Source organism: Papaver somniferum, unplaced genomic scaffold (genome assembly GCF_003573695.1).
Source record: "Papaver somniferum cultivar HN1 unplaced genomic scaffold, ASM357369v1 unplaced-scaffold_21, whole genome shotgun sequence".
In the NCBI taxonomy this organism is placed as follows: Eukaryota; Viridiplantae; Streptophyta; class Magnoliopsida; order Ranunculales; family Papaveraceae; genus Papaver; species Papaver somniferum.
In genome coordinates, this window is record NW_020631041.1 from 7,466,116 (window position 1) to 7,493,831 (window position 27,716).

The window sequence follows — 27,716 nt, forward strand, 5'->3', positions numbered from 1 at the left end:
CTATGATCCAATGATTTTTTATTAAATTATGTAAAACTAGACACAGCTGGATCAACTTAGATAATAATCAGTCATATCTGGTTTGGTAGAGTAATCCTCCGAGAGAATTGTGGATATTTTGATTGAATTAATTATAAATATTTGATTGAATTAAATAGAAATAGATACATAAATTTGATTAAATTAAATGGAAATAGATACATAAATTAGTCATAGCGATAATAATCACTCAACTATGATCTAGTGATTTTTTTTTATAAAACTATATAAAATTGTACACAACTAGATTGGCTTAGATGATAATCAGTCATAGCGAGTTTGGTCTAGTAATCTTATGGGATAATTGTCGACAATTTGATTAAAATAAATGGAAATACATACATAGTGACTATGAATCACCCATAATGACTATGAATCAATGATTTTTGACTGGTAACTCGCAAACGCAACAAATATTTATCCAAACGCGGAATGAATATTGTTTCAAAATATTGATTTTCTTAATTTTAAGCGAGTTTTGGGGCACTGTGGTTTTCCTGGAGAATTTTGTTTTTAGCTAGTTACGATGTTAATGTCATAGTAGGAAATTTTCTTTTCCACATGAAAAAGGGCTCGCCTTCCAAAAGGACGTAGGAGCATAACTTGTTTCCAGGCTCATTTTACCAACTCCATGTATCAACATTTTAATAACAATTAAAAAATTTAAATATGATTAGAAAAATAAACAAAAGAAAATTAAAAAATTAAAATTTGATAAGAGAAAACAAAAACAAAAACAAAACAACATAACATATATTTTATCTTTGTATATGCACAGATGAGCCACGTACTAACAAATAAACCACTAACAAAGTTATAGATAGAAGTGGAAGCCACACGTAACAAAGGCATAGAAGGGTCCGTCATTAAAAATGTTCACTTTATTTTTTTTTGTTCCTTGTTTACACCTGGCCTGACCTAACTAATACACGAGAGTCTCAATTTTCTTTCTTTCTTCTTTTTCTTTTGCCTTCCCAAAACAAAGTTGCAGAGAGAACCGGAGATAACGAGGATAAATTTTATGAGGTATTTTCGCTTCAAATTAGGGAAAGTTTGTTAGAGGAAAAGGGGAATTAGGGGTTATTCATAGAAGATGAGTCTAGAATTTTGGAAATATTTCTGCATCGCCGTAGGATGAAAATCTGATGAAAACAAGAGTATTTTGAGAAGAACATCTAGCAGGAATAATCTCGGTCAATTCTTTTTCGTTTTAAACCCTAATGTTTTCATTATGGGCGGGATGAAATCAAAAGAAAATCCTTCTGGGCGGGATTATTCGCGCTTGGTGTTTTGGAGTATCTATAAATGGAACCCTAAAATCAGTCCAGGGATGTTAAGAGATACACCTTTTCTGGGGGATTATCAGTTCCGAGATCAAAAACATCAAGGTATATCATTTTTATGCTTATTTCAATAGTTAAATAACTTCCAATCTATCATAATAAGTTATTCTTTTTTATTAACATATCTACACAGTTTTTCGGATTGATTTGGGTTTTTTCACTCTCCAGAGACTCATTCAGGTCATTTTCTCACATCCGCTCTGAATTTCAATTCGAAAAGGGGTTTTCTTTAATTTGGGTTTTCGATGTTCTGATATTTTTTGTTGGGTTATTTAATTTCTGAAGATGGAATTTGAGGAAGAGTAAGTTTTCAATCCCTATTATCTTTCCCTTTCTTATAAGGTTTCTGTGGTTTTGGCAAGATTTTTCGTTTGGTTCTCATATTTGATTGTTAGGGCCATTTTGAGTATTAGATAAGGATTTTTCATCTGTTATTTTTCAATTCTTGTTTGGATTTGATTTTGTTTGAGAATTGCCAATTGTGTGTAGATGTGATGTTTAAAGCATTATCTTCTGTTGGTTAAGGTGCACTTAAAGCTTGTACTCAGTTCTAATATGAAAGTCTACTAGACTAAAGTCTGTGCGAAGGAAAGGTTGTAGTATTTTTCATCATGTGTTGTGTGTGGTTTAGTATTTCTGACTTGTATGTCTTTACTTTTAGTCTGTTGTCTCTTATGCAATGACTTATTCGTCGAGGTGCTTGCTTACTGCTCTGGTTTTGAGATGTTCTTAATCTCCGGTTACTAGTTTGAAGTACCATAGTAGGCCACTGGTTTTCTTGACAGGGGACTTTTGTAGTACAAATTTATGAGATGTTCTTCCAGTACCATACTATAAGCTCAGGTGTAGTTGCATTTATGTTCATCTTTCTCAACGCTAGGAGATGTCAATTAGTTCCTAGCTAACTATGTTACTTATTTCTTACAGATGAATTATTTGTTTTTCGTAATAACTATGCTTCCATACAAGTTAATAACTATGGTTCTTATGCATGACCTAGTCTGAATACTTTGATTTATTCCCACCCTCCTGATTCTGTTGCCATTTAGCCTTATTTTTAATGATATCATGTGTGATTGGTCACTTGGCTTAATGTCCTGAGGTACAATCAACTTAACATCCTATTGAGCACCTGTACATACTCATACTCAGGATAGGCGAGGGATGACTTCTTTTTCCGTGTTAGAATTCAGGTGCTTCATTTCTGTTAGTATACATCAGTACTTCAATGATGTTGTTTACAAAGATGTATTTTCTTAGTTTTAGTGTTGCTACTCAAAACTCACTCTTTTATTGTATTCTTGCTTAAGTATTACGTATGAGCTCCTTGATTAGATGTTGACATTACAAATTAGCATATTCCAACAGTTCTCTCATAAATTCCAATCTGAGTGTTCTTCTGATGTATGATTATAAAGGAAACCTTGTTGTTTTATGCAGGATGGAATATCAGAAAAATGGGGAGCAAGGAGAGCATTTCAATTCCGAAACTACTGGTGATTCTTTTTTTTTTTTTTTTGGTACTGTTATGTTTAGATGTATTTTTGGTTAACCGTATACAAAATGCTTATGTTACTCTCTAAGAAGTTACTGTCCGTCGAGAGAAAAAGGTGCGAGGTGATACCACTTTTGCATCTTTCATTGGAAAGAAAAAAGAGAAGAAAGAAAGGGAAATGGTTGATTGGGATATGAATAAAGATAGACCTTGTGGAAAAAACCAAGCGAAATATTCCTGTGTCATTGGTGTGTTTCTCAAACAATCTCTCCGTTGGAACTGGAAAACCCTTGGAATTTGCAAGATGACAACGCTAAGGATTGGTTGTGGGCCGAACTTTAGGTGAACATACTCTGCAGTGAACTTAAGGATTGTTTGTGTGACTTATGAACTGAATGGCAATTTTTTTTGTTTTATTCATTTCAGGATTTGTTTGCTGTTGATGAATGTCATAAACAAGGTACCCTGTCTATTGCTGGTGCAATATTTAAAGACAAGAAGGGTAAATGGAAAAGGAAACACTATAATCTCACAAATACACATGCAATGAATCTGAAAGATAAACCCAATTCGTTAACCGAAGGGCAGTGGAAGTCTCTTGTAAAACTTTGGGATAGTGAAGCGCATCAAGTAAGTTCACACATCTAAAATGTTTGCGTGTAAGTTCTGTTAAAACATTCATGTATAATTAATTTTAACTTGTGTATCCGTAAGACACTATCCAAGAAAAATGCCATTAGTAGAAGCCAACAGAAAACGAAGCACACAATGGGCAGGAAAAACTACTCTCGATGCGAAGCTGAAATGGTATATAAATGCATGTATTTTCAACAGTGCTTAAATGGCCTTTCTTTCCTTTAGCATGTTTAGCACTTGTTGGTCATCTGTCTGGCTTAACTGCTAGTGAACATTGGATAATGCTAAACAAGTTTTTTCTTCTATTAAGTTTCTTCAGAATTCTAATCATATAATTCTATTGGATACCATTAATCATTATGTGGCTGAATTTTTTTAGGCTCAAGAGAACGAAGGGAACCCACCAACTGATGGTGACGTGTTCATTAAAACCCATATAAATAAAGTCAGTGGAAAAGCTTTGGACTCATTTTCACAAGGATACATTGTAAGTCTATTGTAATGGTTTCCTAGCAAAGTTCATGAATTTGCTGCTTATAGAAGACCTTTTGCTTATTTTATTTTTTTTCCTGATATACATAGGCCCAACTGAGGGAAAAATCCGGGTTGGATGAGAATGGGTTGGATGAAGATGGTAACCAACAATCAATCAGTAATGAAGTCTATGCAAATGTAGTACCTACAAACAGACATAAACGTATAAGAGCTCAAAAATGCCATCTGGAATACTCGAGAAATGACGATTTTGAGAGAGAAAAGGAAGAGCGAGAGGAAGAATTTAAGAGGCAAATGAAAAAACGAGATGCAGAATGGGAGAGGCGAATGGAAGCGCAAAATGAGCAGTATAACATGCGTCAGAACCAAATGATGGAGTATGTCAAATTGTGCAGGCCAGACCTATTTACGAGAACGGGGCAACTCTCAGGACCTTCAGATCACCTCTTCAGAACTGGGGAGCATCATCATAGACTTTGGGAGCAACTATCTATACATGGGACGGCGCCTTTCATACCTTTGGAGCAGCGCCGAAGACCTGGAGAGCATCCTGGCTTACCAGAGGAGCAACGTTTTGGACCTTCGCCGCGTTACAGGTCTGGGGAGCAGCCCAGCAGACACGGGCCGACGCATTTCATACCTTTGGAGCAGCGCCAAAGACCCGTGGAGCATCCTGGCAGACCAGAGGAGCCAACTTTTGGACATGCAGAGCCGCTTTACAGGCCTGGGGAGCATCCCAACAGACACGGGGCGACGGCTTTCATACCATTGGAGCAGCGCCAAAGGCCTGGGGAGCATCCTGACAGAACTGAGGAGCTACTCACTGGACCTGCGGAGCCACTTTACATATCCAGGGACCATCTTAACAGACCTCAAAATGATTGTAAGTCTCTCTTCCTTGATAATAAAGGTATTTGTTGATGTTACATTAGACATGATGATTCTCTACATTTGTTGATATTCTTTTTGCTTGGTGGTCTTTGTTTTGGTTTGTTTAGCAGGTTCGCAGGGAACATGAACAGACGTCTGGGATTGGATATCTAGGCCGTCTGAGAGTTGATTTAACATGGACTAGGCCAAGTTTGAATTATTAGGTTTCTTTAGTTTTGATTGTGTAATAATTTTTTTGTTTCCTTATGGTTAAGTGGGATTCTCTATGCCTTGTGACAACTACTTTTATTTAATGGAACTTAAATTCTTTATTTGGATTCACTTTTTATTAATGTTTTACTATTTTTTGTTACCCTGTATAATTTAAAACATAATATAAAAATGGCAAGTAAATCAGTATATGAGTTTTAGCTGCATACGAGCTATGGCATCAGGGTTTTCCTTGCCGCACTCATAGTCACGACAATGGTGTGGCAAAATAATATTAATGGTGTGGCAAAATAATTTTTGAATAAAATGTAATTCAAAATAATTTTATATTAAATAATAATAAATGTTTTTGCCTCACGTTATTGCCTCACCAATTGATGTGGCAAAAAATTTAAAATAAAGAAAAAAGGAAAATAGAAATACCTATTACTTCAAGCTATTTCCTCACTATTTGGTGTGGCAAGAAATCCGGCTTTTGCCACTGTGCCTTAAAGGGGTGGCAACTATTTCTTGCCACCCAAGCTGTTGCCACCGGTGTGGCAAAATATTTTTATGGGGCAAAAAAATATAGCCACACTAAATATGGGTTGTTGCCATATTTGGGACATGTTTCAATACACCCATTTTCTTGTAGTGTGGGAGTTTTAAATCTCTCTATATGAACCAATATTTACTGACTAAATGGTGTTGGAGACTTGGGTCTGAGAAAACTCACTTATGGCATCAGACATTGCAAAAAAGCATGATGATGGTCAATTTTATTGGTCGCAAGAAAAGTAGAAGATACTTATGGCATTTCTTGTTGGAAAAACACTTAGTAAACAAGCTCCCCCATAGATCTAATTCAACTATAAATATTCACTCGGGTAATCAGATCTCTTTCTAGTTTGATTGTTGGGTCAGTAATGTCATTCTTGCTCACTCATTCTGTACGTAGTCTCTTCAAGTTGGTTCGAAATAAGTGTTCAAAACCTGCAGACATGATTACTGAGAATGGTAACTGGAAATTTGATTTTAAATGTCTTCTCAAAGATGCTAAAGCAGATCAATTGGCTGAACTGTTTGTTGTTATTGGTTGCTCCCCTCCTCCTCTTGATGATTTACGTGACACAAGAAGATGGTTTAATAACTCGAGCATCTTCATAGTGAATTTTCTTTATTTTAAATTGATGTTAAGCGAATGAATAAGGTTCTTTCATCTGGAATTCAGCTATTCCACCTAAGATACCTTTTTGATCCGGTGTTAATTTGCAACGAGCTTAATATTACTACATCATTTTTCACGATACGATACGGTTTCCGAGCATTACAAATCGTGGTTGTAACGGTTCTGAGCTATTACGAAATAGTGTGTTACAAATTTTTTGCAACAGCCCATTAGACGTTACTAATTCTTTTTGCAACGATAGTTGTAATGGCCGCTAGCCGTTACTACGTGCCATTTTTGTAACATGACTGAGCCGTTACGAGAATATCTTCTAACATGTAATTGTAACAGTCGTAAGCCGTTACGGACATTTTTGTAACAACAAAAAAGTTACAGCCAGTCAACATTGACCAAGTCAAAATCAGACAATAATGACCAATTTTGACAAGGGTCAATATTGACCGGAAATTGATTTTCGGGCGGAAATATGCAGGAATTCCATATGTCTTGCATACTCCTTTCATTTCATCCTCCATAATCAACAACATTTTCTTCAATCAAATTCATTTGACAATCAATGAGTTCTTATCACATCGAAATCGATTCATACAAAAAAGAATATAAATTCTTCTGAGCAACAATTTATTTATTTTTTGTTAAGTATCAAATACTAAAGGAATACAGAGGAACTTACTAAGTTTAGTTCATAAAAATTCCTATAATCGCAAATTCTTCTAACTTAGAATACACATAGAAACTTACAAACTTGCAGCTTCTCTCCAACCTAATGATTGCCTTGTCCTCCAAACTTGTAGCAGAGCATCATTCAATTAACCTGCAAACACAAAAAATATATATTTAGATGGAAGTATGCACAGAAAAATCAGTCTTTAAGCTCTGTGGTTATCGCTGCAAGTAAGAGAAGTGGAGCAGGCAACTTACCATCCCATATGTACAAATCAAGCATCCTAGTCATAAAATCTCTTGCATATGCATGAGTTCCATGAACCATAGCTAACTGTAAATTTGTACTTCAGCATTATTGGAGTTTTGCTAAATAAGGCACTGAGAAATAAACAAGGTCACTATTAAACATCTTTGATTGCATTTGTCTTCATGGATGCGCAACCTAGCTATCTTGTTGGAAACACATACATACAACTGAGATGCATGCTCAACAATGTCCTTCCTCTTTTTTTGTAAAAAAGTTGTGTGCAATCAGCACAGTAAGTCCTGAATCAGGCAACATAAAGGAGACACGTAAATATCAATACCAATACCATAGAGAAGAAAAAGAGAAACCCAAGCACAAGTAAACTAGCTATCCCCTGCAAAATTAGGATATATAAATTTGCACTTCATTCATTTTTTAGCGCCATTCTAGCGTTTTGTGCTCCATTTTCTGATGGACTTGCTGCAAGTTCAATATATGAGACTCATGTGGCTTCTTTCGCAGATTTTAGAAGATTCCACGCTACTGTCTGATATTATTGAAGTCGGTTCACTTCCATGCTTCATAAGAGATGAAGATGATCAAACAAGATATCCATTTTATATGTTAACTCGTCAAGGACTACGTTTTGAGTACTCGAGCCAATCTCAGATACAGGTAAGCTTACATTAGTGCCATTGATGTTCTTTCAGTCCTTCAACAATTACACGTAAATATATGAATTGGCCTGAAATTTTCAATGTAAATGCAGGTAGATGCTTGGTTGACAGCACTACAGATCGACTGTAAATTGATACCTGAAACAACAACTACACAACCCCGAGACTTGAGAAAGTCATAATATATGTTAATGCGGTTTCGCCAAGATGTAAGTAGACTAAATAGATTCAAGTAGTGATAACTTCCATTGAAAAGGCCCATTCTCTGGACTCTGGAATCATTCTTATATTGTTGTTCAATTCCACTCTACAGCTAAAATAGAGTAACTTTCTTACTGTTTTGTGAAACTACTTGTCTGTTTTCTTTTATTGTTATCCAAATTTCAACGAAATGCCACTTAGTGACTGAATTGAGATTCAGATATCTTAAGCTTAAAAACTCTTCTTTAGTACTTGACTAAGTTCTCTTCTCTTGTGATCCACACCAAAACTCGGTTTATAACAAATTTCACACCAATTTAGCTATAATTTTTTTTTTCTTAATCTGACTCATCTGAATCTGATTGAAATTACCTGACTCATCTGAATCTATTCATGTTTATTTTTTGAGTTATATCTTACTTGTCTGACTCAAAAATATGTGAGCCAGTGGATTATTCTCATAAGTCAGGCATATTTTATCCCCTGATTCAAAAGGGTCCGACTTAGGAATTAAGTCTGAGTCAGTTCGCCAGTCTGGTTCGACTAAAACTAAAACTCGACACGAGTCAGAAGCCGTATCAAATTCAGATGCCGAGTCAGCAAAAAACAAACACTCTCTTGGTTTATGCGCCTTTTGTATGCATGGATGGTAAAAATGTAAGGTTCAAGAACAAATAAGATTTGCATGAGTCTCTTGCAATTATATATACTTAGGTTTACCACAATCAATCACGAATAGAGATCCAAATCAAATGAACCACATTTTATTTTTAATAAACATATAAGTTTCCAGTTGGAAAATATCCAAATTAAGATGTTTGAGGAAATTGTGATGTTCCAGTGCCAAAGATCATTTCGTACTCATTATGAGCTGTGTTTGTGAATAACGAAATAACAACAAAAACATTAACATTAAATTCTTAAGATTTCATGTTTGTTCATATTTCGAATATGTTTGTGTGTATGTGGCGGTTGTTGAGTGCTGGTGTATATGAATCTTTTTGAAGGGATCATAAAAGCTCAAGAGAGATTAAATACGCGTTGTATTAGATATTCTTTTAATTAAATATTAATATACAAAGCTACATGGTAATTAATAATTAAACAACATTAAAAACATTGTTAATGACGATGACAATTTCCAACTACACTGTTATAACCGTAATTTTAAAACACTGGTTGCTTCCGATTTACCAAACACGGTAATTTTATTGGTATTTTTTTTAAAACAATGTTAAGAGAAGAAACGCAAACATTGGTCGCTAACATAGTTGATGCATGGGCTTGGACGTTCAACCTCGTGAGTCATGATTATGCCAGAAAATTGTCGAAAGACACTCCAAGCTGTAAACTGATGCAAGCACAATCTACTAAAATAGGGGTGTAAGGTGAAACTTGAAAGTACGATCTTTATTTTATTTTCTGTTCGACGCAATGGTTAATAAATGAACTTACCGCATACAGTTCTGGTTTCGATGGTGCAAATATTGTATGTGGAACTTTATCCACTAAAAAATGCAATGATCAAGAAGCTTCACGACAAATGAAATGATCAAGAAGCTTCACGACCTCTTACATTTGTATATAATATCTGATCCAACTCCCATAAGACTTTTGTACGGTTTTGTGCATCTATGATTTTCAGAGTAAAAAATAGAAATACAGTATAAGAACTGAGGTGTTTGGGGAAATTGAACTTAATGATGTTCAGATCATTCTAGTACTTGGATCCACTCTCAACTTCAAAAACAAGATGTTAACATAAATAGTTAAATCAAATTGATGAAAGATAATGTTGAAGGACGATATTGAATAGAACAGACAACACAAACACATGTCTTAGTGCTAATAAAGAATTTGAGCTTAGATTTAACGTGACATTGTAGCAGGAGCGTCTGACAAAATAAAAAATAATGATTTGGAATTTCCTGGTATTCTTATTACCATTTATTTGGGGCCTGTTATTAAAAGAAAATAGATATTATTATGAAGTAATTTTCCAAAACCCCTTAATTAATTATTTTATTTCTACTCATTGTACCTCTGATTAATTAGTGTTAATTAGTCATTTTGGGTGTTAATTAACCGTGTTAGATGTGAGATGTAAATCGATCTTCAAAACATCAAACATTGAAAAATTCTGATTTTTTTTAGGCATCAGTTCCATATAGAGTCTCCATCTTAGCTCAGTAGAGAGATTTGACAATCAAGTTGCCTGAGTCAGTAAACTTTCATTATACTTGGTCCTCCTCCCATGCGTGGGTTACAGTATCAAAAATAACTTTAACATGATTTGGTTGAATGAAACATTTATGATCCGAGTATTCCTTTCCCCATTAACCATGAGAAGGTGTTTGACCGGTTGGAGATCTTCAAGACAATTAGCAGGTTTTGGTATTAAGGTGTTAAGGTTAGAGACCCAAATGTCTTCTCAAATACTGATTCTTCTTTCATTTCCAGTCCTCCAACAATCATGGTCTTGGATATTAGTGATGTCTTCTAGGATGCCTTTCCAAATACAGGATTCATCATTTTGGGTTTGGTTTTCATATTGAGAACATTCTTTCCAAGTAAGTATTTTATATCCATGCATGAGATGGAACCGGAGGGAGTCCTTTTTATTATCTAGTCTCCATCTAGTTTTGGTGATCATGACATTGTTGAAATGTTCCATATTCATAAAACCCTAGATGATGCTGAGGTTGATGACTGGCTTCCTCGTTTTCTTGTTCTGCACGGTCGCTATATCTTCTTCTACTTACGATACACAGGTAAGGGGATAGTCAAGTTTTCACGCATAAGACTAAGCTATCACCCTTGCAAAATTACCATATGTAGAATTTGGCGCTATGTACTCCATTTTCTTATGGCCATTAAGGCATGTTGATAGGTTCAATTCAAAAGACATTGTATTATTTTTTCTGTTGCAGATTTTAGCCCAGAAGATTCCACTCTACTGTCTGATATTATTGAAGTTGGTCCACTTCCGAGCTTCATAAGAGAAGAAGACGAGCAGACAAGATACCCATTTTATATGTTAAATCGTCAGGGACTACGCTTTGAGTGCTCAAGTCCATATCAAATACAGGTAAGCTTACATTAGTATCACTGATCTTCTTTCAGTCATTCAACAATTATACGAAAATATATGAATTGGCCTGTAATTTTCAATGTAAATGCAGGTAGATTCTTGGTTGACAGCACTACGGATCGACTGTAAATTGATGCCTGAAACAACAGCTACACAACCCCAAGACTTGAGCAAGTCATAATGTTAATGGAGTTTCGCCAAGATGTAAATAGACTAAATAGATTTAAGTAGTGATAACTTACATTAAAAAGGTCTATTATCTGGACTCTGGAATCATTTTTATAATGTTGTTCAATTCTAATGTGTAAAGCCAAAATAAAGTAACTTTCTTACTGTGTTGTGAAACTACTTGTCCGTTTTTTTTTATAAATCTGAAATTTCAACCTCATGCCACCGATATCATTCAACACTCAACCACTTAGTGACCGAATTGAGGTTCAAACATGTAAATCTGCTATACCATCTATTCTTTTTTTAAGCTAAAAAAACTTTGTTTTAACACTTAACTAACACCATGTTTGTTTGCATATGACTCGCGATTTGGATCTGAGTCAACCCTAACTCGTTGCGAGTCAGATATCAAACTGTTTGTATTTTAATTTCAACCATATCTGATTCGTTACCTGACTCAGTCTTAAGCCCTAACTAGGATCTGTTTGGGTTTGATAAAAAAATACCCGTGATCCATGAGACCAAGTCACCGAGTCACATATTTTTGAGTTGGTTGAGTCGGATTTAACGCAAAAAAAAAAACCAAACATATTGAGTCAAAATCAAGTAAGTCAAGTGATTTCAGACATATTTAGATAAGTAAGATCCAGAAAAAACATGATGCAATACTCCATACCAAAACTCGCTTTACATCAAATTTCTTAACCATTTATTTAGTTTTATGCACTTTTTTTTATGCACAAGTGAGAAAATAAATGTGAAGTTTGAGAACAAATAAGATTTTTATGAATCTTTTACAATTATATATACCACAATTCATCGCAAATAAAGACCCAAAATAAAAGAACATAAACCAATAAGTTTTCGGTTGGAAAAATCTCCAAATTAAATTAAGATTTCCGTGGAAACTATGTTGTTCGAATGGCAAGGATACTTGAGCAGTTGTAGATTATGCTTTTCTCTCTTACTCTGGACATTATGTGCTATGTCATCAATTTTGTGTATAATGGTGTATCAACAAAAACATTAGCATTAGATTTATAAGATTTCATTTGTTTTTAGGGTTTGAAATGTTTTTTTGTGTATGTGGTGCTTGTTGAGGACTGGTATATGAATCTGTACGAACGGATCAGAAAAAGTTCAAGAGAGATGTATTAGGCATTTTTTAATTAAAATCCTAACATTGAAAACAATTGTTATAACATGATAATTATGGATTTATATTTTGTTTTTTTGAACAATTTTTAATATCATGTTTCATTTCACGACTAAGATGATGGCAATTTCGACCATTACATTGTTGTAATGGTAATTATGAAACACTTGTTGTTTCTATTTCATTGGCTCAGATAAACTCTTGAAGTAGTTACCGAGATAAGGCTTATCACACATGCGGTGAAAGTCATTTTTAACTTTTTTTTACCTAATTTGCGCCCACTAATGACTAAATTTATTAAAAAACACATTTATATTTATACTAAAACTGTAAAACAAGATGCGCCTTGGTCGTTGGTTGCAAGCCCCACTAAAGTGGGGTGCTCTAATTTGAGATGTAAGGTGAAAACACGATCTTTGTTTTCTTTTATGTTGGTCACAATGTTTATTAAATGAACTTATCCCCCATAGTTTTGGTTTTTGATGTTGCAAATCTAATATGCACTAATTGAGCCACTAAGGAATGCAATGAACAATTTTGTGAGACTAAATGATCAAGAAGCTTCATGACCTCTTGCATTTGTACATAATATGTGATCCAACTTCCATTAGACTTTTGTATGATATGTCCATCACATCTATGGTTTTAAGAGTAAAAAAGGAAAGCACAATAAAAAAAATTGAGGTGTCTGGGGAAATGGAACTCAATAATGGTGAGATCATTCTAGTAATAATCTAATACTTAGGGCATGTATCCGCTCTCACCTTCAAAAAGAAGATGCTAACCTGAAAAATTAAATCGATATTTATGAAAGAAAACATATTCAAAAAAGAAATAATATTTATGAAAGACAATATATGCGGAAAAGAAACAATAATCAATTAAAAGGCAAACACAAACACAAAAGCTTGTAATAGCAGAGCTCATAATAAAATACTAGCAAATATCGTTTTAATCAATGTAGTGTGTGTTTTAAATCTTATATATCTTACACACCTGGGTCTGCATCGCTTGAATTTAATCGGTTTCACCCAAATCGATTCAAATTATTTGAATAAGATGGATTCAGTCTTGTACATTAGTTTATTTTTCAATAAATAAATCAAAATAACCACCATATATGAGTATTATGAATAAATAGTCATCGAGCATAGAAATCTAAACAATGAGACCTTAAATAGTGAGACCTTAAGAAAATTGTTTAATATGTGTATTAATTTTCAGTTGGATGAGTCTACAGGATCCATGAACCTGAAACTTAATATTTCGCTAATAATGATGAATTATGTAGTTGAGGATGGGATTGTTATAACTTTATTTGATCGTACATGGAGAATTAGAGATGCCAGAGGACTGTACGCAGACTGTTCTACCATATATGAGCTAGAAAATGTTGGCGCAGATGCGGTTTTCGGATGGGCATTAGAATGGAATGGACACATCATCTCTTTCAGAAGCGATTTTCAGCCAAATCTATTGTTTCTAATAGGAAAGTATGAATAAGTTAGACATAAAAGATACAAGATTAGTGCAGACTTTGGCAACAACACTAAATTTGATATAAATTTCATAGCTAAGCACTTTAATTCAGTTATGCGATCTCAAATTATTTGGGCAGCAAGATAATTATGTTTTGTAACAAATATGCTATTAAGCACAACCATTTAGACCAAAAGCCTATGGCTATTTTAACTTTTTTAAACATTCAAAATTCGAATAAAGATATAATGATTAACCATAACTCTCCACACGAAAGATGTGATGCTGTTCTGTCAATACAATGAGATTATCCTCTTTTTCAACAAAATAAAATAAAAAAAAAACTAAAAACCAATGAGACTTTAATCCGACCACAAAGAGTGCACTCACATAAATTAAACACCATAATATCCTCATTGGTAAGAGTTTAGAAGAAAAAAAATATGTTTTGCCCCCGGGTATTATAAAAGAAAATTAAATCAAGGGCGGAGTCAGCCAATGAAAAGGAGGAAATTTCCTACCCTTTACGGCTATCTCCCAAGATTGATTATCTAAAATTAGCATGTTTACCTCATTATTCAATTAGTCTCAATACTTTAGACGAGTCACATGTGTAACCTAATCGAAGAAAAATAGTTCTCTGTATGTGTATGAAATAATGACACATAATACAATCTTTTTTGTCTTATTTTTTGTGAACTTGACATTAGTCATACACTCTTGCTTAGAGTACTTTTTTGCATGAAATTAAAACACATATAATTTTTGTATTGATACTTTAAGCTACCTCAGTTTCATGATACTTTTACTTTTTTTTTTGCCTAGAAATAGGACATACTTAAAAGCTAAAGTATCACTTTTACTGAAATTGAGAATATATCTTATCTTTACCGTTGATCTAAGTTGCTAATAAAAAAATGCAAAATACTAATAAACCACATGTCTCTTAGTGCATCGTATATCTTATATGTTAAATATATAATAATTATTATGATGATGTTGAGATTTATAAATAAGATGTTCGAGAAAACTAAGTGGATGGAACCTGATTTTCTTAGCCTTTGTCGCTGCACAAATGAATGGGAATTAGACGTACATGGTTCGCATCTGCTGGTTATGATTTAAAAGAAAATTTATTTACTGAGAAGTTCTACCAGTATTTCGTGCTACACAGCAACATAATTAGCCAAGCAGACTTTGGGTGATTGTCATTTTAAAATTAACATTGAGAGTATGGTAAAGGATGCTAAAAAGCTTACCAGTTTATTTTAACAGTCTAGCGATGGATTGATGGTGGAAGTTATGCAAGGATTAGACATACTATTCTCGTATGTATTACTTAGTTGTGCAAGGATTAGGCATTCAATTCTCCTATGTATTGCCTTGTTACTCTATGTGATATGACATTTTTATAATCTAGATGTTAAAAATCCATGATTACAACCAGTTTGGTGAATTTGGTTTTTGATTTAAGTACTATACAAACAAAAAAAATCCCTGATTGTAAGACTCTTGTGCAGTCACTTTCAATGTTCTTGCTGTTACATACACAGGTACACTCGATAAATTCATGAACTTCTCACATATAAATCTTTTTGGTTCGGTTTAGGTATATGCCCTAATGAGCCAAGGCACTAAACAAGTGCATGCAGATAATGATGAAGAAGTTTCACATCATTTTCTATGTTATGTTTGTATATAATGAATTATTGAACTCTCATGACCTTTGTAAAGTCTGCATTGTATGAAAATTTCAGGATGAAGACATAAGTTTCTAAGAGTTCAGATGTCTGAGGAAATTGAGACGAATTACATTGAGTTTAATATATAAAGTGATAATATATAAATGGCCACTCTAATAATATGAATGGTCACTTTAAAGCATTGATTCTTTTAGTTTCAATGGCTCAAATAAGCTATCATCATGAGAATAAAGACACAATGATGGCAAACATTGATAGCTAACACAAGTGATGCCTTCGAACACAAATCTATAATAAAAAATTGTCCAAAGACACCTCCGGGTGTAAGCTGTTCTAAAAACTAACATTTTATGAAACAACTTTGATAGACGTACGATTATCAAAGATGGAAGAGAAGATGGAAATGTTTTAAAAACTAACATTTCCATCTTCTCTTTCATTAACGACACGAAGAAAAAAAATCAGTTACAGTTAAAATATCGTCAACCCGAAAATCCTGAAGCCTAACGATTTTTCATATGCATGTAGAGACTATGAAAAATCGTTAGGGTATATATATGAGGAGGGAGATAACGACCCAAATTATGATTTTTCATTTTTTTGCTCTGGATTAGAGTCGTTACGGTAATATAGAAACATATGACGATCCTTTGCAAACGACCTTTTTTAAAAGTTAACGACTCTATGTGGAAAACAAATAGCCTCTTTGTTACAAAAATTAAAAGGGTCGTCAACTTACTCTAGGAAGTATTCCTAAAAAAAAAAAATTGGCTCCACAATTGCTAACTTAAGGGTCGTTACCAAAGAATTGTGTTTTGAATTAGTCTAGGAAGCTTAACGATTGTGGCCTTACTAACTCATTCATTACTCTAGGAAGCTTAACGATTGTGGCCTTACTAACTAATTTATGTGGCCTTACTGACTCATTCATTACTCCAGGAAGCTTAACGATTGTGTTTTTAATTGGTCTTTAAGTAAACGAGTCATCATTTCTAACTTGAGGGTCGTTAGCAATTATGATAGAGGTCCTCATTTGAAATTTTAGGGTCGTTTATATATAAATTTTTTGGGTGACGACCCTTATTAGAGTCGTCATGATTTATTATATTATCATGACGATTTTTCATAACATGAAAAAGTGTCAGGATTTATCATATACCATGACGATTTTTTATAACCTCAAAAAGTTGCAGGTTTGAATCGTCAATGGTGGTATTAATTCATTAACGACTTTCCATATACCCTATTTTTCCACATTTCAATTCTAAAATCTTATTTTAATCTAATCACACTAATTAACTTAATTTAACTAATTATTAACATTAATCATTTGAGGGCAGTTTAGCCATTTAAAAAAAATTGGGATAAAGGTTAACCACCAATTACTATTTCATGACCTTTTTTTGTCCTGTAGCTAGGGACCCATAATTATTTTCCAGGGCCCCCAATTCAGCTTTGTTAAAAAGTTACTTATCGATTTTTTAAAATAAAATAAATCAAAAATTAGTTTGGGAACACAAAAATGATTTTTAGAAGCAAAAAAAACTGATATATTCTGTGTGATATTTGGATACCAGAAGCTCAAACACTTTATATTTCTCCGGAAGTAGAAATCAATTCTAGAAATTACAAGTAAGAACAATTTGCTTCTAAAATTGTGTTCACGAATAACTTCCGACTGTTTTTGCTTTTACAAATTGAAAAGTAACATCTCAAGTAATATAAAAATTAGCTAATTTTTTCTTTTGTTGCTTCCTACATCCAGGAATGGCTTCTTTTTATGGGAAAATATAAGCATTTTTGTTTCTGGTTACTGAATACCCTTTGAAAACTCGATTCCGATTTTTGGAGAACCATAGTTACCAAACATGCTCTGCTGCTTTTTTGTTTTTTTTGAAGCATGAAATTTTATTAAAATATTACGGGGCTATTACAAGAGGGTATGTGATACCCAAATGATGAAGTACGATAAGATTGGTATGCTAAGAATCTCTGTTAACATGACAGCGAATAGCTATCTCCGGATTTGAATTGCAGTGGGAGTAAATGTTGGAATTGGCGAGGTAGATCTGAATGAGAGGCTCCGGGGACCTTCGACTAATGTTTTCCACAAAAAAAAGTTGTGCTGCTCTGCTTCTGGTTTCCAAGCAAAACTCTCTATATGATGTACAACCATCACCTCATCCAGCTCAATCTCATCTTTCTTCCCAAATCCAACCTGATATCAATTTTTACCACAAACCACCAACTTTTTACCAACGCTATAATTACACTTATTACAGCAACGCGTTTTCTCATAACTACACCCCTATAAATAAATAAACCCAATAATTCTCCTCATTATCTCATCTCCCAAAAACGAAAAACCCCTAATTTTCTTCTCCTCTCAGAAATTTGCCCTAAAAATTTCTCAATCCAAAGATTAGTCAATCCTCCTTTCTCTCAATCAACCAATTTCCAAGTTTTTCAGCTCATCTAATCGGTATGTAGTTCGAATCCATCAAAAAAATCGATTTCTTGATTTCTTCGTTTTCGTTCTTTTCTAGGGTTTGTTCGTTGATATTGAATTTTTGTGATTTTTGATTGATTTTGTTTGATGGTTGTAGATGGCGGAGACTTTAAAACCACTTACAAGTGAAGCAATTGCTCTTACAGAGAAGAAGATGGATATGACATTAGATCAAATTATCAAGATGACCAAGAAACCAACACAGAGAGGACCTAAAAATCACCGACTTCCTGTAAGTAATGATTTTTCGATTGAATTGGTTTACGGTATGTGTGAATGGATATGGGGTTTGGTGATGTTGTATTAGTGTGTGGGTGGTGGATTTTGGTGGTGGATGGTAGTATGGGCGGGGATGGGGGTGGAGATGGTTGTTGCTGGTGGTGGGGATGGTGGTGTTGGATGCTGATGTGGGTGGTGTGAGCTTTCTGAGTTATATTGTATTTCTGTTGTTATACTTATGTGGAGTAATATGGTGGTTTGCAGAATAAAATCCAGAGATTTGGTCTTGGTAGTCTCCAAGGGCATGGTGGTAGAGGGAACACTTTGAAAGTGAGGCAGTTCATGGATTCTAGGTCATCTCTTCGACAGGTATTGTGGAAGATGGGGATTTTTCACCCTTGTGTTTTTATATTTGTGGAAAGTGTGTGTTGGGTTTGGGTGTTGTTAAGGGGTTGCTGAAATTTGTTACCGTAAACAGGGAGCACTTGCTCAGAGAAGGTCAAGTTTCCAAGGGAATAACCATTTTCCTTTAGCTGCTGAGGTTGCGAAGAAAGCTGGAGCAGCTCCTGCTCGCAATATTAGACCTGTTAACCGTACCAGGCTGGGTAACTGGAATAAGCAAAGGTAAGACATGTTCTTCCTGGAGTCATCTAGTTTGATGTATTATTGTGTAGTAGTTACATAATGGAAATTATTGGCTCCTGTTTTACACAGGTAATTGTGGGTTCCTTTTGCCACTGATGATATTATGTCGTGTACTTCCGGTTAATATAGATTACCGAGGCTTTAAGAAGCCTTTTTAGCCACTGTGGTTTGGTTTGGGACCGCATGCTTGATGATGGGATATTGTTATGACAAGTTTATGGGTTCAGGATATGATTCTTTCGCTTCATATTGTGTATATGCAAAGAGATTCGATTCCTGTTTTATTGTTCTGGTGTTTGTGGCATGGAAAGTGGTTATATAGTCAAGATTGCATGATGCTGTTTAGTTGTCTATGGAGTTGGCCGTTTTTAAGCAGTATATGATTGAGGTTCTTCGGGCTGAGGATACATCACATCATGGTTTTGCTAGGCCTGGTTTATTAGAAGTCACTGGATGTTAAGATTTGCGGGTGCCTTTAAATGGAATTTCAACATCATGCATACTAGGGTCAGCATTGCACATATTATTCTACTAATGCATCTGGGTTAAGTTAAATACTGGTGCTAATGTGAAAATTAGTTCGGTTAAACCCTGTGGTTGAGATATTGTTTGTCAAGCTTTATATGTGTAAGGAGTGTCAACTACCTTACTCAGCTGTTGGAACTGCTATTTCTTGCTCCCAGAAATTATTAACACACCATTCTCTTTACGGAGGTTTCCAGTTGAATTAGTTTACTCCCCCTACATTTATACCACAAGATTTCTACTCCTAACCACTCTCCTGCTTTCTAGTTTGAAAGGATCCATCCTCTTTTTTCTTGGTTGTATGATCCATCGAAACTTTTTCTAGTTTCTTCATACTCCCCAGTTCAATATTTGCTGCAGGAGCATCAGCCTGTATGGTTGATCTTCGACATGGAAACATAGACAGCCTTGAATAGATGGACACTTAACTACCTAAGCAGTCGATTAATCGATCTTAACAAAGGATAAATGGGCAATCTTGCAGTTGGGTAGTATTTGGGCCTATGTCAGAAAACGAGTTTGAAGTCAGAGATAACACAAGTTGATTTGGGAGATGGTTGTACTCACTAATAACAAACGCAAACACATGGTTGGCAGTTGGTCTGTTTTCTTTCCATCAATCATGTCGGGGAGCTGTACTTTAAAGTTTTCGTGTACTCTTGGGTCTTTTTTGCTTAAAAAGGTTGTAGTCGATTTGATCCCTTGTGAGTCCTTGGCTGGTTTTACTTTAAATCACTGGGTTATATATGTTTCCTGGATGGAGGATCCTGTTTAGTTCCACGTGGACAAGACGGCGTTCTCTCAGAGTTTATATTGGTCTGTATAGTTTGTTTTTAGTTTTGAAGCAATGTAACGTCCATTGGTGAGTTTGTTCCAAGCTTTGAACTGCGGTATTCTACAGTCGGAGGTGGTTCTGTTCATGTTATGCAGTATAAAAAGGTTAGTTTCCAACGACAATTTGCTTTCTGTGTGCAGGACTGGAGCTCCACAATCAATTCAGAGGACTGCTGAAGTAGGCTTTGTCAATAAGGTACTAATTCTATCATGTTCTGTATAGATACTTACTGGTGATAGTATCTCTATATCCTGATTTGAAGTGCAAAAAGTTTAACGGTAGGTGCTATTGGTGTTTGGTGCAGCAACACCAAGGACAATTCCAGTTTCAGGCAAGGATGGTTGCGCAACCAAGGCAGAAGGGTACTCTAGACTCCTTATTTGCAAACATGAAGGAACAGAGGATGAGAATGCAGTCTCAGCAGAATAATACTGCTGGACGGCGTGGAGGATTTGCGAGACGTTCCCCACAACAGCAGCAGAGGTCAGGCCGTGGGAGGAATTACTATGCCAACTGATTCATTCCGCCCAGGAGAAAGCTACACTTAAATAGGTTGTCTTGCAACAGTTCAGTTGATTATGAAGACCTCTTGAAGACTATTGCGCTGCAAAAGCATCATCTGATGGATAAAAGTGATTATTTGGAATCTGTTTCAAACTTTAGCTCTTATGATATTCTTCACTTTATAGTAGTTGGTAGTTTTAAACCCCCGAATCTGAGCTGCATCTCTGGGAATATATGTAAAATAGCTTGAGACATGAATGGTTACTGGATTCAGAACCGGGCTGTTGATTAATTTTTTCCTTTAATGTCTGGAAATGTAAATACTTTTCTTTCCCAAGGAGTAGAGTTGGCTGTCATTCCTTGCAATTCCTAGTTTGTGTTTCTGGAATATCTAGTAGCTCTGCTGCTATGGAGGGTTCGAACCCTCAATCAACCTCCCAAGGAATGTACAAAACATGATACTTTTGTTTCAGTAAAAGTGATACTTTCATTTTGCAAAAATAGGACAAAAAGTATCACTATTCCTGAACGGCAGTATTTATAGACATGTTGGCTTTCATTTGGATCATTTCTCTCGAACAGACAAAAATGCTTTATCTCTCCCTGAAACTTACATTTGCCTCTTCATTTCTTCTTAATCCTACTCTAGTTCTTGGATTCCTCAGAGGGATCCATGGTGATTCCAGCAAAAACACACACCCAATTCCTCCTCCATATCCTACTAAAAATGATAATGGCAGCAGCAGTAATCATCAACAAGACATTGATAAACTCTGCAAAATCCTTTCCAGGAATCACTACAACTCACAGCAAACCATTTCATTCAACAGGCACACTACACATTCATTGCTAGATGATTCAGGCATCAATTTGGTCACAGTTGAATTAGTTGAACAAGTTCTGAAGAAACTAACCAGTTCAGGAGCATTAGCTTTATCATTTTTCCGGTGGGCTGAACCCAAACAAGGGTTTGAGCACACAACTGGAATTTACAATGCATTGATTGATTCGTTAGGTAAAATCAAACAGTTTCAGTTAATATGGGACATTGTTTATAGTATGAAGATCAGAGGGATCTTGACAAATGAGACGTTCGGATTGATTGAGCGGCGGTACGCTAGAGCTAGGCGATCGAGTGATGCGATCGATACGTTTGAGAAGATGGAGAGGTATGGGTTGAGACAGGAGTTAAGTGATTTGAATTGTTTGTTGGGTACATTGTGTAAGTCGAAGAATGTGAGGAAGGCGCAGGAAGTGTTTGATGAAATGGTTAAGCGAAGGAAGAGGTTTGTAGCGGACTTGAAGACGTATACGGTACTTTTGGAAGGATGGGGTGAGGAGGGGAAATTGGTGATGTTGAAGGAAATTTATAGGGAGATGAGAGCTGAAGGCGGGTTCGAGCCAGATGTTGTGACATTTGGGATTCTAGTTGGCGCTTATTGTAGGTGTAAGAAATATAATGAAGCGTTGGAGCTGTTGCGGGAGATTGAAGCGAACGAGAAATGCAAGCCAAGTGCACATATTTACTGTACTTTGATTAGTGCATTAGGGAGTGGGATGAGACTGGATGAAGCGTTGGAGATTTTTGAACGTGCAAAGGCGGTGGTGTCTCCTCTTGGAATACCCACTTATAATGCAGTTGTGGGATCTTACTGTTGGTCGATGAGATTAGATGATGCTTATCAGGCGGTGGAAGAGATGAGAAGAACAGGTGTTGGCCCGAACTCGAGGACCTATGACATAATAATTCATCACTTGATACGTTTAAACCGAACGGAAGATGCCTACCTTTTGTTTCAAAGAATGGCGAGTGGTGATTTTGGGTGTGAGCCAAATCTCAATACTTACGCGATGATAGTGAGAATGTTATGTCAAGAGGTTGAGAGAGTCGACTTGGCTATAAAAGTATGGGATCAGATGAGGGATAAAGGAATCCTTCCGTGTATGTATATGTTTGCAGCTTTGGTTAATAGTCTTTGCCATGAATATATGATGGATGATGCCTGCAGATATTTTCAAGAGATGCTGGATTTTGGGATAAGGCCTCCAGGGAAATTGTATGATAATCTTAAAGAAGCTCTTCTTGTTAATGGAATGGTGGATGAAGCTATAAGTATTGGCGAAAAGTTAGATAAGATAAGGAATTTCCCATGGACAGGGTGAAAATAGAGAAGTGAAGCTCAAGTAGTGGTTATAGCAGTTTCCCATGGAGGAAATTCCTGGAAATCTAAGAGCTTCCTCCTTTAGTTCACATGTTTGTGTGGGAATATTAAAAAGGGAATTGCAGCTCTAGCTAATATTTGGCAACTTGGTGGAGGAGAATGTAAATCACAGAGTCCTCGTTTTTCATTTTCTGTGATGAGCCAATCCCGGTTAATATTGGTGCATTTTCCTCTTTTCTTTTGTATGGCACCACCGAAAATTTCTAATAATCCACACGACGAGCATTTGCTCTATGCTTGAGCATCTTTATTCCCAGGTATTCTTCTTATTGAAAACACAAAGTAGTGAGAATTTCTTCTTGCTTCTCTGTTGCCACAGTCTTACTAAATAGAATTGCTTATTTGTTGTATCCATGACCAAGCTGAGCAGTCATGAAGGATTCTTGAGATTGATTCAGTTGTGGAGTTATTCAGAATGCCAAGCAGCATAACATTGTCAACAAACATGAGGTGAGTCACTCCGGGTACCCCTTTATTTAGTTCATACTGCATATAAAATCGTTGGTTAAATCGCCAACAGAATACGTTCTATACTCAATCAAAATTCGATTTACATTTTTTCCTTGCATGAATAAGCCCCATCTCTCTATATGAAGTTCAAAAAGACATTCTAATATAACAACCCATAGAACTTTATTACTCACAATGTCAAACAAATTGTTTCCAAACTAACCGTAAGAGTTTCCACATTTTGATCTTTTTTCTTTTTACATTAATCCCAAAGGGTTAACCTAAAGATTTTGCCTTGACACCACACTTGCTCGAAACCAATGCTGAATTGACCCATTCTTTGAAACGTAGCAATGAATTTCAAGAGTAATTGTCCATGTCTTGATAACCAACTTTGACCTTAACAGGCACATTCAAATCCAACATACCTAGTTCCTGATGATGGATTAGCGACGTACGAGTTTCACTTGACATCTTTAATCCGTTATTACTTTTCAAAGCCATCTCAACAACCGTAGCATTGTTTATAGGGTGGTAAAATGTTTTGAATGTAGCAGTTGATAATTTAACATTAGAGTGAGAAACAGTAACTGCGGTTCCTTCCATGTGATAAACACTCATAAGAGATTGAACCATAAAATAAAAATCAACAAAGTACTGCCTTAACTCTTTAACTCTCCCTCTCACATGTAAATCATGTAAGAAATGGAATTTATTTCCATTTGGTTCTTCAGAAAAATCAATCCGATTTTGTTTCTCTGGGTCTACATAATTATTTTCATCGAGCCTTGAAATTGACAGTGTTTTTAAACTTTTTCTCTGTGTAGTAAAATCGGTCCCCGTCTATCTATCTATTCTTGTTTTCTTCTTCTGGTTGTTTACAGAGTTTTGCATATAATTTCATCGATCCTTAAAACAGAAGCTTCAATTAAGTAATCATTTCGTATATTTTCGTTTTGTGATAGACTGAGACACCAGAGTTTTGCATTCTTCAAATAGAGATGCATCAAAGCCAGTTTCTATAACTTTCCAGAAAACTTCCTGACCAAAGCTCTGCCAGTTTTCTGAAGGCTTCATAATTTGACCACACAACTCGGTAAGGTTCCTGGAAGTAGTAGTAATACCTCGTAAATTCTTTTTCTATCTCAATATGTTTTTGCATAATACTGATGTATGTGGTGAATACCAACAGAGATGCATCAAAACAAAGGGCTATAAACCGTCCCTTATCCAAATAAGTAACACTCTTATATGTACTTAAGGGTGTTTGGAAGCCAGAAATTAGTTTATAAGTACAATTTCAGATAAGTTGGCATCAGTTTCTTATTAACAGTATATTATTATTCGTACACTCTACAATGACATCTACCACACACTTGTCTCTAGCTCACGGGTTGCTCTGCTTTTATTCTCAGCAAGAGATCACTAGTGTAGTGTAAGGTTATGAAGATGATGGTGGTGATGAGGAGGAAGTTGCAGATTTAAATGGCAGAAACTCAAAGTAACCCTTTTAAGCCAGGTGCTCGTCTTGAATTGCCACTTTCTTAATACACTCATTAGTAGTGAGGATTTCGTCTTGTTTTGCTTTTTCCACAGTCTTACTAGATAGAATTGCTGATTTTGTTCTAGATCACCTGTTTCCCAGACCAAGTGAAGTGTAGTAGAAGGATTCTCGAGATTGATTCAATTGTGGAGTTATTCAGAGTGCCAAACAGCATAATATTGTAAACAAACATGAGGTAGGTCTCTCCGGTTTCCGATCTATTTAGTTTATACCCCATGTTAAATCATTGGTTGATCACAAACAAAAGAAGATGCATTATAAAAAAAGTTACATACTGTATATTCAATCAAAATTCAATTTACATTTTTTTTCTTACATGAAGAAGCATCTCTCTATATGAAGTATAAAAAACATCGTAATATAATAATCCATAGAACTTTATTAGTCACAATGTCAAACAAATTGTTTCTGAACTAACCGTAAGAATTTCCACATTTGATCTTCTTTTTTTGTTTACATTAGACCCAAAGGATTAACCTAAAGCTTTTGCCTTAACTCCACACTTGCTCGAAACCAATGCTGAATTGACCTTTAACCCGTTCTTTGAAACATCGCAATGAACTTTAAGGGTCATTGTCCATGTCTTGATAGAACCAACCTTGACCTTAACAGGCACGTTCAAATCCAACTCAAATGGAATATTACCTAGTTCCTGGTGATCCATTAGCGATATACGAGTTTCATTTGACATCTTTACTCCATTATTGCTTTTCAATGCCATCTCAATAACCTTTGCATTTTTTGTAGGCTGGTAAAATGTTTCGAATGTACCAGTTGATAATTTGACATCAGAGTATGAAACAGTAACTTCGCTTCCTTCCATATAATAATAGAAACTGATTTGTCCATTAGGATTCTTGGATTTCACGGTGACGTTAAACTCCGGTGAGAGTTTCAGACTTGAAGATGATGATGGCAAAGTAAGGTTACCATCAAGGCCTTTGATAGAGAAACTCTCAACCGAATATTGTAGAGCCTTTGGACGGAGAACGATGTAGAAGATGCCTGAAGCGATGACTGCAAGGAAACCAAGAAAGAGGAGGATACCTATAATCCAGAAAAGGCCACAACAACAACAGCTCGGACCGCTTTTCTTCTTCCCCTTGCGCGTGTAATTTTCAAAGCGGCGAGCGTTTTCCGGTGGTGGGATGCGATAAATCTGATCTTTAGGAATCTGAACAACGTAAGTACCAGGTGGAGCAACATGTTTTTGGTACATTGGAACTAGTGCTTGATTATTGTTCACCACAGGGACTAATTGGTTTTCTTCTTCATGTCTGTTACCAGATTCTTCACTTGAGTATGAGTATCTGTGTTCATGTCTTCCTGACATGGTTGTTCTGCAGATCTTTCTGATGAAACAAAAAAGTCAATTACCGGTAAGAAAAACGGTATATATATATATACTTGCAGAAGGTATTGTTAATCAAGAAGAGTTACTGACAGACCTGAAAATTTGGCGATCGATGAACAAGAAACTCCCAAACTGTTTTTCACTCTCTCAACAGAACTTGTGCTTGAATTTCAGGAATTCTGCCTTTCTGCCTGAAAAAGTCTAAAAGGCAGAATTCCTCCGTGTAATTGTATATTTTGGTGGATAACGCGGTTAGACAGTGTTTTTTCTTTTTTCTTTGAGAGGAAATTTGGGTATGTTTCAGCTGTCAGCATTGAGGAAATGCACTTACTCTGATTGTGACCAACGTGACTTCCATTAAAAGTTTTGTAGTGTGAAATAAGAAATGGTCAATTGTGGAATTGTTCTTTGTAAGACTCTCTCTCTCTTAAAACATGATTCCATTTGGTTGTTTGCCGCCTTGGAGTTTTACCTTTTTGTCACAATTCGCCATAATTTATATTTGATTTGATGACCGGTATCTGACTCCAATAACTCCGACTCAGATTATAAGCCGAGACAGATCTCGAGTCAGATATCAGATAACAAAGATAAATAAACGATACTCAGACGGGGTCACATGCTTTTTTTTTGTGAATTAGGTATTTCATTAAAAACTAAGACTCAAAATGAGTCGACATTACAATAGTAGTATAGCCATCTATGACATCTAACAAATTAAAAATATTACAATGAACATAAATGATAAAACCACCTAAAGGTATTGGACACGCATATGTTGCCTCGTTAAAAATCTTGTCAAAAAAAACCCAAAAACAAAGGGAGAAAACCTTGACCAAGGAAAAGAGCACAACGCGATTAGTCCTAAATAAGGTCCTAAAACTAAAATTGTAAAGATAAACAAAACATGTGTAATTCTTCAGAAGTCTAGGAAGCATGCATTCTCCATCCAATGAGTAGTCTTCTAAAACTGGCAGTATGTAAGGATTCACAAACAAGTTGTGAAGATTGAGCATCGTTGTTTGAGATAAAACTATCAAGATGGATTCCTGAGCCCTTCTATCACGAACAAGTCTGATAAAAGTGTCACGGTGGCCTATACAGGAAAGATATTTCTTCTTAATGATTGAGGATGACGGTATAGTCTTTTACACGATCGAAGATTTGATTGGTGAAGGTTGCATCTTCGAAAAAACAGAGCCAACTAAAACATAGCCAGAA

General features: G+C 35.4%; 3 protein-coding genes and 1 long non-coding RNA gene across 4 annotated transcripts; 3 read left to right on the plus strand and 1 right to left on the minus strand.

Moving 5' to 3' along the window:
- Positions 1-18,010: 18,010 nt before the first annotated feature.
- LOC113339986 lies at positions 18,011-21,261 on the plus strand. Its single transcript, XM_026585203.1, has 6 exons — positions 18,011-18,150; positions 18,275-18,409; positions 18,661-18,765; positions 18,875-19,020; positions 20,542-20,596; positions 20,706-21,261. The coding sequence occupies exons 2-6, from the start codon at positions 18,275-18,277 to the stop codon at positions 20,916-20,918; spliced, it is 654 nt and encodes a 217-aa protein (XP_026440988.1). The 5' UTR covers positions 18,011-18,150; the 3' UTR covers positions 20,919-21,261.
- A 190-nt stretch (positions 21,262-21,451) lies between these two features.
- LOC113339530 (pentatricopeptide repeat-containing protein At1g71060, mitochondrial-like) lies at positions 21,452-26,119 on the plus strand. Its single transcript, XM_026584783.1, has 6 exons — positions 21,452-23,384; positions 23,490-23,577; positions 24,543-24,673; positions 24,770-25,096; positions 25,207-25,316; positions 25,994-26,119. The coding sequence occupies exon 1, from the start codon at positions 21,452-21,454 to the stop codon at positions 23,066-23,068; it is 1,617 nt and encodes a 538-aa protein (XP_026440568.1). The 3' UTR covers positions 23,069-23,384; positions 23,490-23,577; positions 24,543-24,673; positions 24,770-25,096; positions 25,207-25,316; positions 25,994-26,119.
- On the minus strand, positions 25,404-26,727 carry LOC113340314 (NDR1/HIN1-like protein 13). Its single transcript, XM_026585521.1, has 2 exons — positions 26,590-26,727; positions 25,404-26,493 (listed from the first exon to the last, which is right to left on the minus strand). Exon 2 carries the CDS (start codon positions 26,472-26,474, stop codon positions 25,614-25,616), a length of 861 nt encoding a protein of 286 aa, XP_026441306.1. The 5' UTR covers positions 26,475-26,493; positions 26,590-26,727; the 3' UTR covers positions 25,404-25,613.
- Positions 26,189-26,952, plus strand: LOC113340315. The gene is made up of 2 exons (XR_003355437.1): positions 26,189-26,324; positions 26,429-26,952. It is a non-coding gene; the product is annotated as an uncharacterized LOC113340315 (long non-coding RNA).
- The last annotated feature ends 764 nt before the right edge of the window (positions 26,953-27,716 follow it).

What these genes read in the sequence shown, in the direction of transcription:
- LOC113339986 (XM_026585203.1), top strand. Translation starts at nt 18,275, where the DNA reads ATGGCGGAGACTTTAAAACCACTTACAAGTGAAGCAATTGCTCTTACA. An exon ending in GGTAACTGGAATAAGCAAAG is followed by an intron (nt 19,021 to 20,541) that starts GTAAGACATGTT and finishes TTCTGTGTGCAG; the next exon opens with GACTGGAGCTCCACAATCAA. An exon ending in AAGTAGGCTTTGTCAATAAG is followed by an intron (nt 20,597 to 20,705) that starts GTACTAATTCTA and finishes TGTTTGGTGCAG; the next exon opens with CAACACCAAGGACAATTCCA.
- LOC113339530 (XM_026584783.1), top strand. Translation starts at nt 21,452, where the DNA reads ATGTTGGCTTTCATTTGGATCATTTCTCTCGAACAGACAAAAATGCTT.
- LOC113340314 (XM_026585521.1), bottom strand. Translation starts at nt 26,474, where the DNA reads ATGTCAGGAAGACATGAACACAGATACTCATACTCAAGTGAAGAATCT.